Source organism: Sinocyclocheilus rhinocerous, unplaced genomic scaffold (assembly GCF_001515625.1).
Source record: "Sinocyclocheilus rhinocerous isolate Xijiao unplaced genomic scaffold, SAMN03320098_v1.1 scaffold263, whole genome shotgun sequence".
NCBI classification, from domain to species: Eukaryota; Metazoa; Chordata; class Actinopteri; order Cypriniformes; family Cyprinidae; genus Sinocyclocheilus; species Sinocyclocheilus rhinocerous.
In genome coordinates this window covers 1,002,039-1,022,636 of record NW_015645086.1, presented here as the reverse complement: position 1 = coordinate 1,022,636, position 20,598 = coordinate 1,002,039, and the positions used below count along the sequence as shown (strand labels likewise).

General features: G+C 37.9%; 1 protein-coding gene across 1 annotated transcript; it reads right to left on the bottom strand.

Annotated features, from left to right (window-relative positions):
* Positions 1-86: 86 nt before the first annotated feature.
* Positions 87-3,644, bottom strand: LOC107705701 (keratin, type I cytoskeletal 18-like). The gene is made up of 7 exons (XM_016509113.1): positions 3,097-3,644; positions 1,543-1,625; positions 1,285-1,441; positions 997-1,161; positions 764-889; positions 374-594; positions 87-227 (listed from the first exon to the last, which is right to left on the bottom strand). The coding sequence occupies exons 1-7, from the start codon at positions 3,523-3,525 to the stop codon at positions 113-115; spliced, it is 1,296 nt and encodes a 431-aa protein (XP_016364599.1). The 5' UTR covers positions 3,526-3,644; the 3' UTR covers positions 87-112.
* Between the last annotated feature and the right edge of the window lie 16,954 nt (positions 3,645-20,598).

Genomic DNA, 20,598 nt, shown 5'->3' with positions numbered 1-20,598 from the left:
TTGGACTAAATAAATATCTAATGTGTTAAGTCCAACCTGTCTTTAGATCATGTTATCATTGGCCCATTAGGTTTTTCTGATGTGTCGTGGAGGTTGATCTGAAATTTGATGTTCAAAGTTTCCTCTCCTTGGTTTCTGTGCTTGAAGACACCACCTTCCCATCCACCAGCGTCTGTGTGACCGTCATTACTTTCACCTTCTTTTGCTCTTCAAGAGCATCCTGGAGCCTGCAGGAGAAAACATACTTGTTACCAACCACACAAAACAAATACTCTAGCAAACCTAGTCACAAAGTTGAAAAACCACAGGACACGCCTACACAAATGGTGAAGTGCTGTGAAAAAATCTCTGTATGCTTCAGAAGAAAACTTACTTGAAGTCCCCACCATCCAGAAGCCTCCTGTAGGTGGCAATTTCTGCCTCCAGCTTCATCTTGATGTTCAGCAGAGACTCGTAATCATGCGTCTGTTGCTGGATGTTGTTGCGCAGTTGTGTGAGTTCAGCCTCCAGTTGCATAACGACAGCATTGAGACTCTCAATCTCCATGTTGTAGCGCATTTCTGTGTCTCGCAGATTGGCCTCCAGTGATCCTTTCTGGAGAATCAAACAAAGAGAACCCAAGAGTTTGAGTAGACTTCATTGAGAAGAAGTCTTGAGACAAATTCAAGACATGATACTTGAATACAGCTAATTTAATAAAAAGGATTGTAAAGACCAGTTGGAAATTGCAGCTTCTACAATGGCTACAAGAAAACAAACTCACCAGGTTCTTCTGTGACCCCAGCTCGATCTCCAATGTCTGAATTTGTCTGCGAAGTTCGTTGACTTCTGTACGTGCACCCTGGAGGGCCTCTGTGTTCTGTGTGACTTGTACCTGAATCTCTGTGATCTGGAGAGAGCATAACATTTCACTTTAGTCGCAAAACAGTGCTATCGACGTGCAACAGTGTTTAACAAGACTTGATTTCGAGAAAATAATTATCTTTTGGAATATACCTGAGATTCGTGCCAGGCCTTCAGCTCCTCCTGGTTCTTCAGAGCCATCTTCTCATACTTGGCTCTTATCTCCTCCATGATCTGGGCCAGATCTTGTCCTTTAGGGGCATCAACATCCACCTGCACTCCTGACTGGGAGATCTGGTTACGAAGCTCCATTACCTCCTGTTGGGTGGAGAAACCATAAAATCTTAAAGCAACACCCATAATGTCTTAAAGCAACACCCATAATGGATTATGAGGTAGACAGATGTTTCCAGATGTGCTAATGTCCAAATGTGCACTCACATTGTCATGGTTCTTCTTAAGGAAGATGAGCTCTTCCTTGAGGGCCTCAATCTCGCTTTCAAGGTTCATGCGGTTCAGGTTGGTGTCATCAATGATCTTTCTCAGGCCAGCAATGTCAGCCTCCACACCTTGGCGGATGGACAGCTCAGATTCATACCTGCAGGCACAACAAAGGTCAATGGTTCGCTCTTCTAGGAAACTAGGAATGTTCCCATGAGGTCAAAATATGTGTTATGTTTCGCAGTTTTGTTAACTCACTTGACTCTGAAGTCATCAGCTGCCAGGCGGGCGTTATCAATCTGGAGCACTAGCCGGGTATTGTTTGCGGTGGCATCAAAGATCTATAACCAAAACAGAAATCACTTAATTGAATCAGTCAGGAAACCACCACTGAACAATGCAATGTGCAGTTATGACACATAAAACCTCACCTAACCTTAACTGTTTTACAAATGTTTTAGGGTGATGTATAATGTGTAAATCTCATGGTCACTGTATACAAAGCTGCAGTACCATCTTCTGCTCTAATGTCTTAGTTTGCTTAGATAAGAGGTACTGGAGGACAAAGTTCATTTCACAGTTTGTTAGATAATCATTAACCAACAGCAATGTTGGAAAAGCAGCTGGTGTCTGTTTGACGGTTGTAAATTAAGTTGTATAGCAGGAAGAGCAGGGGTTAAGCTGGATTTCCTGTTTTTTTATCCTAATGTGCTTTGTTTTGTAAATGCTTTCCATGTTTGCAAGCCAGCATTTCCTGGCATCATGGAAAAGGAGACAGACATATAATACTTTTAACAGTTTAACGCAACATATTTTCCATATGCTAATGGATGTTGGCTATGTAACTACTAACAATAGTCCTACTTAAATGTGTTTTATGTTTTGATTGAAATAAATAAGTTATATTTTATTATGTATATTGTGTACTTCACTGAGCTTTTAAACTGAAATATTCCTTTCAGTGCTCTTTTCCACAGGCTAATCTCACAGCTAATCCCATTTACTTTTGTGACTGTAAGAAACCCTGATGGATAGGACTTTAATTCTTTTAATTTAATCTACCTGTCACTTTACTGCATAGTCACTGATGAAAGAAAAGACAATCATTCTGATAACACTATCTGGTTATCAGTGACATATCAGCTTTAAAGTTCAGCTTCAAGATACTGTTGGTGTGAAACTGACTCTAATCAGTATTTTATCATTAACGGCATCTGCTTTATGAACTTCTTTTCAAGAAAATGTAGACTAGGACTATATACATGTAGCTATGAATGAAGCTAGCTTTGCTAGGAATATGTCTGCCAAAGTCTCACAGCTGCTCACATTTTGCACTGTCTGAACTCTCTCGACTTTTCCATTTCCCTTATGACACAGACAGATGCTGAAACATCTCAGATCCCAGAGTTTCCATCCACAGGGAATAAACAAGCATCTTGATGTGTAACAGGACAAGAATAAATACAGGATGGAAATGCCTATTCACCGGAATACCGGCTGTAAGCAGAAGTTACGACTGCCGTCCCGCAGAGACTGAGCCTCCCTCCCCCATGCCTTCCCCCTGTTTTTGGTTTCACCCATGGTTTATTTTTTGGTTCTTTGCCTATCAGTGCTGGCCATCAGTAAACTCTCATTCAGCTCTTTCAAGCTTTAAATGACAAAGGAATGCCTCTGTTTTGTTAGTTTCTGTCCTGAAACCCAATAAATGTCCACTAGACTGTTAATAAACACAAAGCAGCACAATTAGACTGTCACATTAAGTTCTTTATAGATGCCATAGATTTTCTGTACCTTTCTCCTATTCAAACTCACCTTCTTGCGCAGATCGTCAACGATGGGCTGGAAGCGGCTGTAGTCGTGGACATCAGGACCTTTCTTCTCCAGGGCCTCACGGATCTTCAGCTCCAGCTTGCTGTTGGCCTGCTCCAGGGTCCTCACTTTCTCCAGGTAGGAGGCCAGACGGTCATTCAAGTTCTGCATGGCCATCTTCTCATTGCCCATGATCTCACCTGTGGCTCCAGTGGCACTCACTTGGATGGAGCTGGACATTGAGGGAAATCCCACACCACTGCGGACACCTGAGTAGGAGGCAGAGGAGATTCGGGTTCCTTGACCTCCGGCGCCGCCGTAGATGCTCGCAGCCCGGTAAGTCGGCACATTGGTGGTACGCTTGATGGACATCTGGGACACCGGCACCTGGGAGGTGGAGGAACGCACACTGTAGCTTGTTCTCAAACTCATGCTCGCTGAAGTGAATGAACAGATGAGTGATTGAAGGCCTGGAGAGAGGTAGAGCTCAGTAACAGAGCCAGAAGAGTGCACAGGGCATGAGGGACACTCTCAGGCTTTATGAACAAACTGCTCATAGAAGTCCTGCCCACAAGCCCCTCCCTTCAGCCAATCACATTCCTCCATGTCTAGAGTGTGGTTCTGTGGGTTCTGTGACTGGATTCCTTTAAGAAGTTTGTTATTATAAGTGGCTCCATTTTACCTCTCTGAAATTAGAGTGAAATGTTCTTCACATCTCAATCTTTTTTAGAGTTTTTTTTTGTATCAAAAGAACATGCAGTCTTATTATTAACAAAATATGATGTAATATGAACATGAAACATCTCTGATATACAGATATGCTAAACAAAAAAGAACAACTTAAGTTTTTATACATCAGCATGAGTAAATCCTGCAAAACTGAGCAGATTGTTAGTTTGTGATACCTAATGCATTAATTAATGTTAACAGTTATTGTAAAGAGTTACCACTTAGTCACACAACTGTTATTTTTGTTATTTAAAAAAATATAATGTAGGATGAAATTTACAAGCTCTATTGAGTAACTTGCTTCCAGAGAATCCAAACCTCTTAGACACTCATATTGAGAAATCATTATATTTTGCAATTTGTCGACTTTTTTTTTCTGCACATACTGTAAATGAAGAAAGCTTTTTGTGTTGCGGCAGGCAATCTTTCTTATCTTTCTCATCTTTCTCATCTTTCTCTCTTAACCAGTGCACTGGAAAAACTTGCAAAAATGAACAGAGAAAATAGGTTTAGCCTATCACGATTTTCTAGTTGTGATATCCGATCACCAAAAGGATTTTCCTGACTGCCACGCCTGTAAAAGGATGTGTGAACAAAGGAACAATTAGTCTAGCTCCTGAGTACACACACATGTATGGACAAAGAAATTAGCTAATCACTGAAACCTATCTGGACCCCCCTGTAGTTTTAAACCATTCGCATGGATTAGACCCATACCTGTTTAAAATAAGTTTCACAAAGATGAGTTTCAGATGAGAAAGCTGATACTGTGCCCACATTCCTGAAGGATTTATTTTCGGTTTGTAGGTTGTATTTTAGTTTTATTTAGACAGAAAGTAAAACGACTAAATTGCTAACTTTGGAAATACACAAGAGATTTAAGCTGCTCAAAAATATGTCAGAGTGGTATAAAGGCTTTGATGTGTGTTTTCAAATACAGGACAAACTGACCTTTTGTTTATTGAAAGGCATTTTCCCATAAATATATTCTGTGGAAACTTTAGGATTTCATAAACAGTCTTAGTAAAGCAAAGCTAGTTTGTGAGAGTGTCTGGCTGTGGCGATCCTCCCTTATCCATTGTGTCAGAATGTGTTTGTTTGAGGCTGGAAGGGCACAGGAGGAATTTAATGTGAAAGAATGTAGATCAATGTTTTTGAGCCCATTTCACAATCACAGGCTCTCAGTTTGCTATTGTCTATTTACCCATACAGAAAATTATCCTTTTTGCTGTATCAGTTTTTAAAGAGGCCATAAACTCAATTATGAACGAAGTAGAACTATTTTATGAAGGTATTTAGTTGTATTTATTCATTTATTTTATGAATACTTTCAATCAGACTCTTCTTGTATGGTACTCTAATGGAATTATTCATAATTTTAATCATAATGTAGTGACTTTAATTTGTGACTTTGGAATATTTCGGTATTTTACATTAAGTAAAATTAGTTAGTTAATGATAATTAATGCATTAACTTACATTAACTAAGAATTAGTATTTATTAATATTTTTTTAACGTTAGTTTTAAAAACTGTTCATTGTTAGTTCAAGATAGCATTGGTCCATTAAATAATATTAACATATACAACTTTTGATTTCAACAATGTATTGGTGAATGTAGAAATTAACATTATCTAAGAATAATAAATTATTTAGGAGCATATTTCATTGTTAGTTCCTGTTAACTAATGTATTCTAATCTTAACAAATGGTACCTTATATGTTACCAATATTTAATAACGTACAACCATTGAATGAATTTAAATCATTTTTTATGGCATTGTTGCTCTCTTTCCTATTCCGGGTGTGTGTGATCATTCTAAAAGATTTTAATCATTTTTCCTAAACATAATGTAATCCATTGTTTCTCAACCCTGGTCCTGAGCGCCCCCCAACACTGCACATTTTGTATGTCTCCCTTATCTGACACACCCATTTCAGGTCCTGGAGTTTCTTTTAATGAGCTAATGAGTTGAATCAGGTGTGTTTGATTAGGGAGACACACAAAATGTGCAGTGCTGGGGGGTGCCCAGGACCAGGGTTGAGAAACACTGATGTAATCGGTGCTGTGGGTTGCCAGATCCTCTACCCTTGTGAAGGATTGTAAAACTATTGCTGTAAAGTTCTGATGGAGTCATGAAAAAACAAGCGGGTGGTCCAGTCATAACTCATCTGGGACATATTTGAGGTGTGTCCTCACAAAAAGAAGAACATTTGCAAAAACAAACACGCATGCACCCACTCTCAGTTCATAAATCCATGTTATACAAAATGTTGAAAGACTTCATAATTCTTAAAAAGAAAGTATTCACATGTCCACAACATGAAGGATAATTGATCTGTGTGTGCATTACAGCTGTCATGGGAATCATAAGGAAATAAAGTTTAAATGCCAGTCACACTGCCTAATCTAATATGGGCGGGGCGGGGGTGGGGACGGGGTCAGGGGGAGTCACCTGAGCACTGATAAAACTGAGTCATTTTAACATCAGGTGAAAGCAGTGCCATATATGGGCACGTTTGACATGTCCTCATGACATTGTGTTTGTACATCCGTTGACAGCACCAGTGAGTAAATACAGGGATTACTATTAATTTACATAACTCAACAAAGCAAACTTAATTGAAATAAAAACGGATGCTAAAAGCCTTTTAGTTATGTGTAGCATTGTATGTCGTGCTAAGTATAGCTCAATAAAGTGCCTTTTAAGCCCGGGATACACTGCACGATTTTAGCAATCCTATAAGATCATTACTTTATCACACTGTGCGACATGGATCGTTTAAACTTGGGTACGACAAGCATGTAAGCCTGGGATACACTGCACGATTTTTGGCTGTCCCAGACGAAAGATTGCCATCGTGAAGCAATCGTGGCGATTTCTGTGATCGTGGCTCTTAATGTCCTATGTCGCACAGTGAGAGAGGTTCAAAGACGGGCGTTTTCACGGTCTTGCGACCAAAGATAGCCTACGATAGTTTTCTGACAGTGTCAGAAATTCAACATGATCAACGCACAGTGTGTTTGCTGCTACGACCTGCAACGTCTACTCAGCAGCCAATGAAATTGCAACATGAAATGGCATATTGATCCACGCAACCAGCGGCGCTAAAATTTCAATGCCATGGAGGCAAAAAAAAGTAGAAGGGTATGTGGGATACCCATAAAGAACAAATTCTTGTTGAGTTGTGGCAGCAGAGGGCATGTTTGTACGATGTGTCCTCTAGCTGCTATCATGACCGCACCAAAAAGGACATAGCATGGAAGGAGATAGCGGAGGAACTGCAGCTGCCAAGCTCCCTGTGCAAAACTGGCATCCCAAGTTGTCCTCTTTTCCCAAGCCATGAGCGGGTCCATATTGCCCTCTTCCGCCGGGCGCCTCTTCTTTGTTTCAGCGCATATGAAAAGCACAACTGCCAAAGCGCGATCCATCTTGATGTACCGGTATTTGTTCACCACTAGCGCATGCTGATGACGTTGCGTTAACGTGTGTCATAGCCGTCGCAGCCTACGATTCAATAGGTGTCATCATCGTACAGTCTACAGCATTGTGCAGGCGGATCCGGCCTCATTATTGGTTTATTGGTTGACTTTGAGACTGTCAGATATAGTCATCTGAATGATCTTGCCTGGAGTTTGTTTGAATGAACTGTCATAATGGCTCATAATGGTGTTTTAAATGAAAGAACTTGTTTATCTAATCCTATTAATCACAACACAAAGGATATAACCGGCTGCTTCTCCCAATCCCATGACAACTCATCCGGAATCACACCAAAAAAGAAAAAGAAAAAAAAAGAAAAATTTGAAAAGTTTGTTTGCTGTTCTTTTGAACTCTCTATTCATCAAAGATTACTGAAAAGTGTATCACAGTTTCCACAAAAATATTAAGCAGCACAACAGTTTTTATCATTGATAATAAGAAATGTTTCTTGAGCAGCAAATCAGCATATCAGAATGATTTCTGAAAGACCATGTGACACTGAAGTGTAATGATGCTGAAAATTCAGCTTTGCATCAATAATAAATTGCATTTTAAAATATATTCAAATAGAAAACCTTTATTTTAATTGTAATAATATTTCTCACTATTAGAAAGAAACATATGAATAGATTGAACATTATGTTAGTGGGATTGAGTGTCATGCACGGATTGGATAAACATGCGTATGAACTAATGAATCAGTCATTTTGGTCCAGAAGTTTGTCGTCAAATTAGTTGATTTAATAAAGACTTTTGTAGTTGTTTATAAAATCTGTGAGATGTTTTCTCAGCTCCCAGCTCCAAAATTATGTGAAAGACATTGCAGTGGTTAGATTAAAGTAAGCTGTTATCCAGAGCAAAGGAGTTGCATGTTCAGCACATAATGTTTGGTTTGATGACATGAGGTTTAGTCTAGGTTCATAAGTCATACGATGGTCAGAGACAGTTCAGTCCTCAAAGCATCTGCATGTGAAATACGCTGGGCTCAATGCTGGCTTTCATGCATTTCTGATGACAACTACAGCCATAGTCATAACCATTTATGAGCAATATGTGCCATCATCCAGGCTAGTTGTTTGAAAAAACAGGATCATTTAAACTTAAAATCAGACAATTTTTTTCCCGTCTAGGCAGATGCGCACAGAGGGTGTGGCACTAACCAAATGGTTTTTTTTTTATAGCTTATCAGCACTTTAAAAAAAAGTTTGCCTGTAATATTGACATGAGTCATGAAGTGTTACACCGCGTTTCAGGCTGAATCCGGTTGGTGTGGCACATCTTATTTTTAAAACAATTTTGTCTGCCAGTCTGTCTAAATATTTTTTTTTATTTTTTTATCAACTTTCCTATGATTTTAATGTTGGTAAGTACCATTACGATGTTTTGTTCTGCAAAAATCTTGCAACCTGAAGCATTAAATATTTCCTTGTGCCAAAATACAAATGCCACAATGTACAACATGCAGTTTGGTGTCACTAGAGCTGGACACCTGTTCTGGTTTTATTTCATACAAATTCAGGCGTGGACAAAAACTGCAGGATTGAGGTGCACAGAATGTTCCAGATGTGACGGCACCTGATAAAACACATAGCATGTGTCTGACACATTCCTCAGATCTGAGACAGCACAGCAGAACGGACAACAGTCAGTCAGAGATGGGGGGCGCAGACAGATTAAAAGAAGGGGAGGTGGTGGGAAAGGTGGAGTAAGAAGGGTGGGGACACTTACTGGATGTCTGATAGTGTGACTAAGATGCAATGATTCCTGCACAGCACATTCCACCGACTCTTTGTTCTGCTTCTCAGCAGGATCAAATTTGGGAGGAGGAGAGTGAGGGGAAATGCTTTGTATGTGGCTAATAATCCTTTGTCTCATATAAAATCCTTTTGTACTTTGAGCACATTAGATAACATGCAAAAAAAACACATTTGCACATATAAAATGTACTGATGATCTGTTTGTCTGTATGTACAATAAATAGTTCAGTTCTGTGTATGTGTGTATACAAACCTATTACCCCCCCCCCCAATCCAAAGGTGCAGTCACATTAGTAAAATTTTAAGGAAATTTCATAAACGAAAAAGGTCTGTCGTCATTTGTCAATAGTGGACATGTATGAAACATAACTCATAACTCTTACTGAATGCACTTTTGAAGCAAGCACCTTTCTGTTGGTAAAACTTGAACTTATTGTGAAATCTGCATGAGGAAATCTTTTGCCCCTTTACAGGTTGCATGGATTTATATTAAAATGACTAGATTTTACTGTGAAAATTCGCCGAACAATGGTAAATGTGACTGCAACTTAAGTTTTTAAGCGATGAAGTTCTTTTAACTTTTTTATTTATTTATTTATTTATTTTTTTGACAATTACATGGATTACATTTCTCCAGCTGATGAATTATTTAAATATTAACAGCCAATCAGAATCCATCCGTCTTTAAAGACCTTGAGCATTTAAAGCGGCAGATGACAAAACTGCAGCGTGCGCTTATAATAAATAGAACAGTTTTGTGCACTAGTATGAAAGCTATTATGGTTATCGTTTTAGTTTTCTTTATGGTTATCGTTCATGGTGTCAACAATAAGGCTGTTGCTATGGTTTTTCTATATGGCTGTTGCCATAGTGTTTGTTGATATACAGTTGCTAGGTTGTTCTAGGTGGTTGTTTACTGGCTGAAGTTCAAAGATCCCAATCCAAAGTCTTTGTGATATTCTAGTCCTTAGATATGCATCAGAAATCCCCTTCAGTGTAAGTCTGTAGGGGTTTTTTCATCACCCACCAAGTGGAAATCATACATCCATTGACTTAGAAAAGTAACAGCACACTCATATCTGTACGCAGCACTTTACATGAGGTTTAATACTGCAATTTGTTCAAAGTGCAAATTCAGGCATGGAAAATCACACTGAAATTACTGTGAAGAATTCCCCCTTTTACGTAAAACAAGCTCCAAGAAAACATTCCCAGGGCAGCAGGAAACAACTTTCCCCTTCATACAGCTTTTTTTTAACGACGCCACCCCAGCCACTCTTGGTGAGTTCTTGTGAATTTTACATTTCACAACTGTGTCGGCCCTACAGCTGCACTTCTTCTGGAACAGCAGAGCAGAGGCGCCGGCTCATTTATAATGTCCAGCGTACTGAGACCGAGCTTGTACAATAGGCCAAACAGATGATGGGAGGTGTGATACGGTGGAAACACTCACTGAATGAAAAGAACCACTGTTCTTCTCAAAGGCCCACAGCAGCTCACTCACACTCAGTAGCTCTTAAATTAGGGAAGACGGGAAGACTATGTGTGTGTGGAGGAATGGAAAGAAGTGTTGACTTATGAGTGAGAGAATATTTTCAGTTTTTGTGTCGAATGATGAATTATAAGCACCCTAGGAAGGACTTTTCGTGCACGGCTGTGACATTTAGGCGAACAGTGGCATCTTCACCATGTCTGGATTCTTCCCTTTTTATCAGGTCATAAAAATCATGTCAGATAATTCAGTGTTGCATTCATCTGGCCGGGACGCTACAGTCTTGTTAGACAGCATTCTTGGAGAGACCACTGCATAATGATGTTTCACAGCAGCAGGAACATGGCCTCCTTTCTCATTTTGCTGGAATGATTCATCGTTTGGTTCCAGACAGTGACAACAGACACACATTGTGCTGCTTTCACCACTTCTGAAATGTTCCTGCTACATTTTATGTAGCAAACAAGATTTTTACAGCGCAACAATGCTACACTGTTCTAATTGGTTGCCAGGGTATTGCAGTATGGTTGCGAATGTGTTTTAATGGGTTTTTAGCACATTGCAGTGCAGTTACTATGGTGCAGTTTAGAAGAGCCCACAAACAAGTGTCTACAATATACTTTTTTTGCTATAGATATGGCTTATGTTCCTCGCTTGTTCACTTGTTATAAGTATTTTTTTTTTCATGTCAGGTGAAAATCATGAATTGCATATAAAAATATTAAAGTTGCATGATTTGAGATATTACTCAGTTCTGTAGCACAAACATTGTAGGGCAATTTAAGGTTAGGTTTATTATTATATATTTATACAGTTTATTATTATATTATTATATTATATATTAATTTGTTATACTTATTAAATCAAAATATTAATATTATAACAAATCATAATAAATATTATAATCATTAGAGTTCAAGATCTGTTCAAATATTGTTCAAAAAATCCAATAATAAATAATAAAATAAAAAAAAATTGTATTAATAGTTTGAATTTGCTAATTTTATGTTTTGTCGATTTCATTCGTTTTTTATAGCTTTCTTTTTATTTTATTTTTATTTTTAATAATTTTAGTACTTCAGTTTAAACCTATTTTATTTCGGATAGCAACATTAACAACATTTTTTAAGTTTTTCATCATATTTAATTTTATTTCAGCTTCATTTTAATTAAAGAAAACTGTAACACTTTACAATAAGGTTTCATTTGTTAACATTAGTTAGCTACATTAGTTAAAAACAACTAACAATGAAAATTATTTCTACAGTGTTTATCAATATCTGTTCATTTCTGAATATACATTTTTAAAATCAAAAGTTATATCTGGTAATATTAGTCAATGGCATAATATGGCTACGAACAAACAATGAACAAGTGTATTTTTCATAAACAAACATTAACAATGATTAATAAATATTGTAAAAACATATTGCTCATTGTTAGTTCATGCTAGGTAATGCATTAACTATGGAGACCTTATTGTAAGTGCTATTTTCAATAGTTTTAAGTAATTGTCTCACAATAGTGCTTTTAGATTGTGTCCTTTTGAGAAACATCAAAACAACGCCCAGCCTCAAATGCTCTCTCAAAAACAAATAGAGAAGCAACATGAAGACCATTTGAAACCAGCCATTATGGGGACCTGGCTTTGATCTGGCAACCCCACTGACCTCTCTCCTCTCCCTCCATTGCTCATGGCTCTTTCTCTGTTCAGAGAAATACCTCATATGTTTGTGGAGAGTGGCACAGCAGCATGAAAGTGGACAGACAGTGTGAAGGCCATGTATCAGCAGCGTATGTCTCAAGTATTAGTTGTCAGGAATGAGCTGAAAACTGCACATGACTCATGGCAGAGCACTTTAGATCAATGTGTGTGTGGCTGAGGATGTAATATTAGGCTCCAGGCTGTAGAAGTTGTATTGTATTTTTTCATTCACTGTCAATCACTGTTTTCTTATTCAAGGCCAAAGTTGCAATCTGCTCCTGGTTCTCTACGTGTGTATGTGCTTGTTGACTTTTCCACAAATACAGGGAGGCAGGAAGGGGGTAACCAAATTGGGTTGCTCTCTCAAAAACAAATAGAGAAGCAACATGAAGACCATTTGAAACCAGCCATTATGGGGACCTGGCTTTGATCTGGCAACCCCACTGACCTCTCTCCTCTCCCTCCATTGCTCATGGCTCTTTCTCTGTTCAGAGAAATACCTCATATGTTTGTGGAGAGTGGCACAGCAGCATGAAAGTGGATAGACAGTGTGAAGGCCATGTATCAGCAGCGTATGTCTCAAGTATTAGTTGTCAGGAATGAGCTGAAAACTGCACATGACTCATGGCAGAGCACTTTAGATCAATGTGTGTGTGGCTGAGGATGTAATATTAGGCTCCAGGCTGTAGAAGCTGTATTGTATTTTTTCATTCACTCTCAATCACTGTTTTCTTATTCAAGGCCAAGGTTGCAATCTGCTCCTGGTTCTCTACGTGTGTATGTGCTTGTTGACTTTTCCACAAATACAGGGAGGCAGGCAGGGGGTAACCTCTGAAATTGGGTTCCTGCTAATGTTTTTGTCCTGCTCTACAGGAAGTTCCACCTCAGCAAAAGACAATCCAGATTGAGTCTTGGGGGCTCTGGGGTCAGTGATAGGGAGGGGCAATGCCATTTCTTTTCTTTTTGATCGGATACAAAAATCTATCAATGCCAATACTGCATATAATAATGCTTAAAAGAAAGCTTATGAGATAAAATGAGCAATTATAGCATTTAAAAGTTGGTGTTAATCGGCTGATATGATATGATTTATTTAATATTTATTGACAATTGAACTTGTATATGATAAAGCTTTATCAAACACTAAAAATCGGCCTACTGTATATGTCACATAACTTACCTTGTTTGTTATTTAGTGAAATTTAATACTTCAATACTTGTTTACATGATCATAGTTTGTTGCACTTTTTAGCATTTATGAGGAGAGAAAGAGTCCCTGTCTTACATGGTTTGCTCTCAAAGTACTTTTTTCTTACTTGGAAGATGATTAATGTTATGTTCAATAATTTAAAAAAATTATAGATGTTAATTAATGGAATTTAAAATAAATGATAAAATAGTAAAAAATAATATAAAATAATAAATTTACTGGTATTAAAACACTTAGGATCAATATTTTCATATGAGGATGAATCCGTCCACCCAAAGTGAATGAGCACTTTGTGGTCTGTGCAGTTTAATATTGTAATACATTATAATACATAAAGACACGTCTGAAAGGTACATCTCTGTCTCTTTAGCATTTGTTTTGGAGCACATGGACTTATTTTCCATTCACTACATGTTTTGCCACTCATCCAAGTGGTTTCACGGAGGAGTCCCTCGGGAATTTGACCTCATGACACCACAAAGACCACTGTGCCATGTGAGTAAACACCCTGACGTGTGAGTCATGATCGCCACGTTGGGGTGAAACTGCAAGGTTAACAGAAATCTCCACTGTTCTACAACTGATTACACACACACACTGGCCAAAAGCCACAAAGCTCCAAATGTGATTTCACAGGGTCTTTAACATCATCTGTGTATGAGATCCTGCTGATTCACATGATTTTCAAGCTTGATTGTCGACTTTGGAATCATTAGTCCCAACAAAATTAAAACATGAGAATGTTTTTGTGTAAATCCAGCCGTTGTTATTTCAAACATGTTTGTTCAGGTTTTGTTATCAGGGTTTTGCTAGGTTGTTTGAGGAGGTGGGTGTTCAGTTTGCATCAGTAGTGATCAAAGACACAACCAAGACTTCCAGACTTGCTCTCTCAGCAGCGGTGACCTCTGACCTGGGAGAGGCAGTTCCTGACAAGCAACAGGGCTGGATTGTGTTAGGACAGAGAACCCAAAGCCTCCCACTCATTCTCTCAAATCCTTCCCACTCTCTCTTTATGTCACTTTATTCGCCCCTGGAATGTGCCTGAATGTGCGCAAGCTAATGTGAGAGAATAGATAACAGAGGAGACTCATGGGTAGGGATTCTTATCCAAGCTTATGCTGAAACTAACAGGCTTTAAACTGCACTCCTGTCCATAAACCCCTTCTGGGTCTATTTCCCTATCTTGTTCACATTTGGTCTGTCCTGCTGGGTGCATTTATTTGAGTATTTCATTTTTCTGTTAACAGAAGGATGTCCGAACATGAGGTTCTTCTTACATAACTTGGCAGCTGTGTGGCCTGAGAGAAAATATAAAACAGGAGTATTCAATTAAAGCTCCTAGAGGGTCCAGTCTCTAATGTCCTTCTCAACACAGGTCCAAACAATCAAACATCCAAATAAACTATGGCTAAGCAATGTACTTTTCAGGAAAATGCATTGTAAATTTGACAGCCATAATACTATACTACTAAAACTAAATATTATTTATTGCCATCTATGGTTCCATGAAGAACTTTTTAACATCAACAGAATTGTTCCATTACATATAATATTTTCTATAGGGGAAAAAAGTTCTGTAGAATTATTTAGAATATAGAATTATGCTTTAATGTTCTTTAAGAAAAAATGGGCCTATTAAGAACTGTTCACTGAAAGGTTCTTTGGGGAATTTTTTTTTTCTTTTTAAGAGTACATGTAAAAGTGAGAATGAATAAATCCTAAAAAATAGTCAAAATATCAAATAGTCTATTATCATTTTATGAAATGAATACAAAAATGATTATTCTATTATGTTATTAAAAATTATTATAATATAATATAATATAATATAATATAATATAATATAATATAATATAATGTAATATAATATAATATAATATAATAAAAACATTTCTTCCCTTCCTTCCATGGTATTACCTCTGATCCACCGCAATGTCCAACTGTCATGAGCGCAACATCCGTCGCGTGACATCAAATAAATACGGTTGGGCAAAAAATTCCACGTTGTCTGATGATATATAAAAATCGTCTTCCATTGTGATGACCTGTACTTCTAAATATCTTTAGATCATCGCAGTGCCATGGAACACGTCTGCAATCTGCCTGCACTGTGTAAATAATGAGTGACATATACACGCGACAGATCGTTTCCGCACATGCGTCTACTATCATAGATATGTATAGATTCCCTATTCAACCGCTCCAGATACGTTGACGCATCCGCCATTTTGGAATGTATCGCGGCCCATAGAAACAGTCACTAATGAGGAATCTACTTTTATATATCTATGTCTACTATGCCAGAGCACGTACACGAGTCACGCGCTGGATGTTGTGAACGCGCTCAGACATGGCGGTGGATCAGAAGTAAAAAATGATATAAATACTGTTCAGTTTCTTGCACAGACCGATCGTTTCGTGTCTTAAGACCTCAGTGTAACGTCACGAGCCGCAGGGTTTAATTTGGTTTTGTCTGTGTATGTTTTTTTTACTCTCAAAGCCGTGGAGCCCATTGACTGCAATTTTAAGACTGATAGACTGCAAAGGTTTGAGTTAAAAATCTTCGTTTGTGTTCTACTGAAGAAACAAAGTCACCTACATCTTGGATGCCCTGGGGGTAAGCAGATAAACATCCAATTTTCATTTTTGGGTGAACTATCCCTTTAAAATCAAAAATGTGTTTTATTACACAACATTTTATTTTATTTATTTATTTTTAAAAAATGTTGGCATATCTTCTTTATAAATCAGTTTAGTCTTCTCCCTTCCCTCTTTTGATTGATAGTGCAGAGGAATTTTCCTGAATTGACACACACTCTTGGCAGTACTTTTGCTGATCCATTCTTTTGTTAACTGATGTTGACACTGTTTCGCATGCAGTATATTTTCTCTAAACAGTGAAAGTCGTTACAGACTGTAATTTAATCAAGCTGTTCTGTGTTACCATGCACAGTTGGTGCTGTGAGCCCTCATTCTTGTTTTATGTCTCTAAACGACAGTTTAATTATTGTCTCTCCCCATTCCAAGGAATGGAAATAAACCAGTGAATGAACATTTTATGACATGGGCCAAAGGATCCTTGTCACGCTTCATCCATGTAAAACAAAATCCAGAGTATGCTTTTGGCAATTCTCAATCAGTCATTGACCCAGAGATCACAAGTGTGTTCTGGGAATGGCAGACTATAATGCTCACAATGAGACACCATTTCAGTTGAACTGCTTCATTCGCAAACAAAATGAGTCACTACTTCAAATTCTCACAGTGACCAGTGACCTCTAAAACAACCCTCCGAAATCACCAATGTCAGCTCCTGTGCCTGTGCAGGACAACCCCCCTTGATCTGTGTAATTTTACAGGCTGGATGACCAGCACTTGATTGGTCTGCAGGCATTATGAACAGGTGATGATTGGTGGATAAAACAGAACGGGGTCATTAGTTACTCCGTCTTTCACTTTAGCTTGGACTGTGATCCTCAGTCACTCCACTGTATGACTAATATATTCCCGTCATTGATTACACAGTAGTATTTTGGATACTTTTAACCCTATACTGTTAGATAAATGTTTCAGTAAGGACCAAAAAGGGGTTCTGCAACCTGATGACATTCTCTAGATCTACAGAAACTGCCATATTCAAACTCAAATTATTTTTACTGCTTTTTATCACTTCATTTACTTAATTCCATTGCGTTCAGTCCACTTACATTTGTCAAATGGAAGTTTACTTAATACATTTTTCTTGGGACTACATTAATCATTTTTGTTGCATTAAAAGTATTATGCATTTTATGCATTTTGAGAAAGATGAGAACCACTGTTCACAACTGAGTAAAGTTAAATCAAATAATTTTTTGTTTATGTACTGCTGCTTTAAAAAAGCCAGAACAAAAATTGATAAGAAGAACCTTTTACAAAACCTGCTTTAGGCTTCAAAGAACCGCATAACCAACTCATAAACCCAGCAGAGCAAACTATGGCTCTTGAACAGGGTTCCAGCACATTGTTAAAAAAAAAAGTCGTAACTCAGTTTTATCAAATTTAGGTCACAAAAACTCTTAAATATCTTAAATGGTATAACAAAAGTCTTAATATTTTAAGAGGTCTTAAATATGGGGACAAAAATCAGTCTATTATTATTACAGTCTATGATTATTATAAATAAAAAGGCAGTGATTAAATTAAATGCGAGTGCTGCACATTCAAGTCAAACGCGACGCTGTTGCACGTTCTACATACAGGCTTTCGGCTTCAGAGCAGTTCGCAATCAATGATTACTCCACGTTTATGCCAAGCGGTTGTTAATGATCTACTTGAAATGAATTACAGTTTGACAGTGTTTTCTTTATAGTGTTTTTTTTTGTAATATACTGTAGATGGTTGTAAGAGTGCATATTTGATCTCCCTTGTAAAAAAAAACTCTTGTAGCTTCTCTCTGGGCCGCCCTGTCACAGGAAGGAAAGACATTATTTAACACAATTTAATAAATAGATTTTACTAGTTTCAGCAATAGTAACATTATATCAGCAAAATCCAATATTGGTAGACCTCTAATCAGTATGTATTGATATAGTAGAACATAATGTATACACTGAATAAAAAATATCTTGAGTATTTTAAACGTGTTTTTGCTGATGGTTGTGTATTCACGTACACATGCATTATTACTGTAAATACTGTAAATTGATTACACTTCCCATTTAGTACAGTAGAGGGCAGAAGTACAGTTTGCAGGTAAGCTACAGGTAATTGCAACTGGTTTGGTGTCTTCTTGTACTTTTTTCATACTCTTCACTTCTCCTTCACCTCTGCCCTTCTTTTGTCCACAATATCACAGTGAGATCATTTTTTATCATGGTGACGCCTCTTTGTTGTCAAATCAGAATGGACTGAAGATGAGTGAAATCAAGCCTCCCATATCACATGCCCCCTTGCATGCCTAACAAACCATGTATGGTTTCCAAAACAACCAGGGAAAGTTAGGGAGGGGACAGCAGGAAAGGCAAATCTCCATGCAGGACCGAACACTCCAGACAGCTGTTATCGGAACAATGCACACTCACTGCGGAGGAAATAACAGAGTCCTGCTGCCACAACCCACTTCCATCTGCATTCCTCTTTCTCTCCCTCCTTTTCTCTGTCTTTTTTTCTGTCCTGGCCTTAAAACAGACAAATTGCGATTGAAATGTCTCTTCCCGCTTATCGTATTTTCAGATCTCGCTTACATGCACTAGAGGTCTTTCACACACTTTTGCACTTTTTCACTCTGTCTTGCGTAACCCAATCTCTTCTCTTCCCATTTCTCCCCCAGTCTCCTGCGGGGGATTCAAGGACACCAGCATATTTAGTCAAATCTCCCCTTCGACCTGTGTCACGACCCCTCTTTAGCCTGACAATATTATCTTGTCAATGCCTCGTGTAAACAAAATGAAGCTATTTCGCAAATGGTTTCCAAGTCATGCGGAATAATCAAACGCACTGTCATGTGTACTCTGCTTGGGTGGATCCCACTGGAGTAAAACTACAGTAAATACTATCAGCATTAGAGACCTGGGCCAGGAATAGTGTTTCATTAACACTGTCTGTCCGGTCATTATTAGATCAGAGGCGCAGCTGTCTGAATTGTGGTTTTGGCACAGCATGAATAGAAATGAGGCTTGAATTGTGCTGTTATCACTGGATGAAGTTCACAGGTGTCGGTAAAAGGTGTGGCGCAACAGCATGGATCCAAGTACATTCAGCTTTATTAATAATGAAGGTCCGTTAATAATGACAGAGCAACAAGGGTAAACAATGTGCCAGACGTTTAGAGTGGGGGTAGCTTCATCAGTGTATTTGTAGCCTGTAGTTTTTTTCCCCTCCATTTAAATTATTAAAACATATTTGCCAAATGCATAAATGCACAGTGTGTGTGTGTGTGTGTACTTAACCATATTTTGGGGACAAATTTGCACCCAAAAGTGAGCTAAACCTGACAAAATCTCCAAAAACCTAAACAAAGTTTTTTTAAAATTGTAAAAATGCAGAAAGTTTCCTGTAAGGGGTAGGATTAGGTGTAGGGTGGGTGTAGGGCGATAGAAAATACAGTTTGTACAGTATAAAAACCATTACGCCTATGGAATGTCCCCATTTAGATAGCTAAGTAAACGTGTGTGTGTGTGTGTGTGTGTGTGTGTGTACGTGTATATACTGTAAGATTTTTTTAAATGTTTTTAAATAAGTCTCTTATAATCACAAAGACGGCATTTATTGGATAAAAATACTGTAAAAATACTGTGAAAATAATTGTTTTCTATTTAAATATATTTTAAAATATCATTTATTCCTGTGATGGTAAAGCTGAATTTCTTTGTCACATGACCCTTCAGAAATCATTATAATATGCTGATTCTTAATATCAGTGTTGAAAACAGTTGTGCTACTTGACATTTTTGTTGAAACCGTGATGCTTTCTTGATGAATTGAAGGTTCAAAAGGAAAGCATTTATTTGAAATAGAAATCATTTTTCACAATGTCTTTTACTGTCGCTATTTATCAATTTAATCCATCCTTGCTGGCTGTCAAATGCACAATAAAGGTTAAATAGGATTTTGGGATGATGTATACATACAGTGCGTATAGAAAAGAATCACCCCTCTTTAAAATAATCACATTTTGTTGCTTTGCAGCCTGAAATAAAGACGGACACAGTTTTAGTTTTATCCAGCTGTATTTATTCAGTGCAACCCCAAGTGAAAGATATAACACCAACATGTAAGAAAAAATAAATAAAATAAATAAATAAAAAAACAGAATCACTGAGTTGGAAAAAGAATCACCCACTTGTGTTAGTATTTTGTTGAACCACCTTTTGCTTTAATTACAGTCTTTAGTCTGTTGGGTTATGTCTCTAGTAACTTTCCACATCTAGACTTTGCAATATTTGCTCACTCTTCTTTGCAGAACTGCTCAAGTTCAGTTAAATGTGATGGTGAGCGTTTGTGGACTGCAGTCTTCAAGTCATTCCACAGATTTTCAGTGGGGTTTAAGTCTGGGCTCTGACTCAGCCGTGCAAAGACATTCACCTTTTTCTTCTTCAACCACTGTGTGCTCAGTTTTGCTGTGTGCTTTGGGTCATTGACATGTT

What these genes read in the sequence shown, in the direction of transcription:
- LOC107705701 (XM_016509113.1), bottom strand. Translation starts at nt 3,525, where the DNA reads ATGAGTTTGAGAACAAGCTACAGTGTGCGTTCCTCCACCTCCCAGGTG. An exon ending in TTGACGATCTGCGCAAGAAG is followed by an intron (nt 1,626 to 3,096) that starts GTGAGTTTGAAT and finishes TTTTGGTTATAG; the next exon opens with ATCTTTGATGCCACCGCAAA. An exon ending in AGGCCTGGCACGAATCTCAG is followed by an intron (nt 890 to 996) that starts GTATATTCCAAA and finishes TGCTCTCTCCAG; the next exon opens with ATCACAGAGATTCAGGTACA.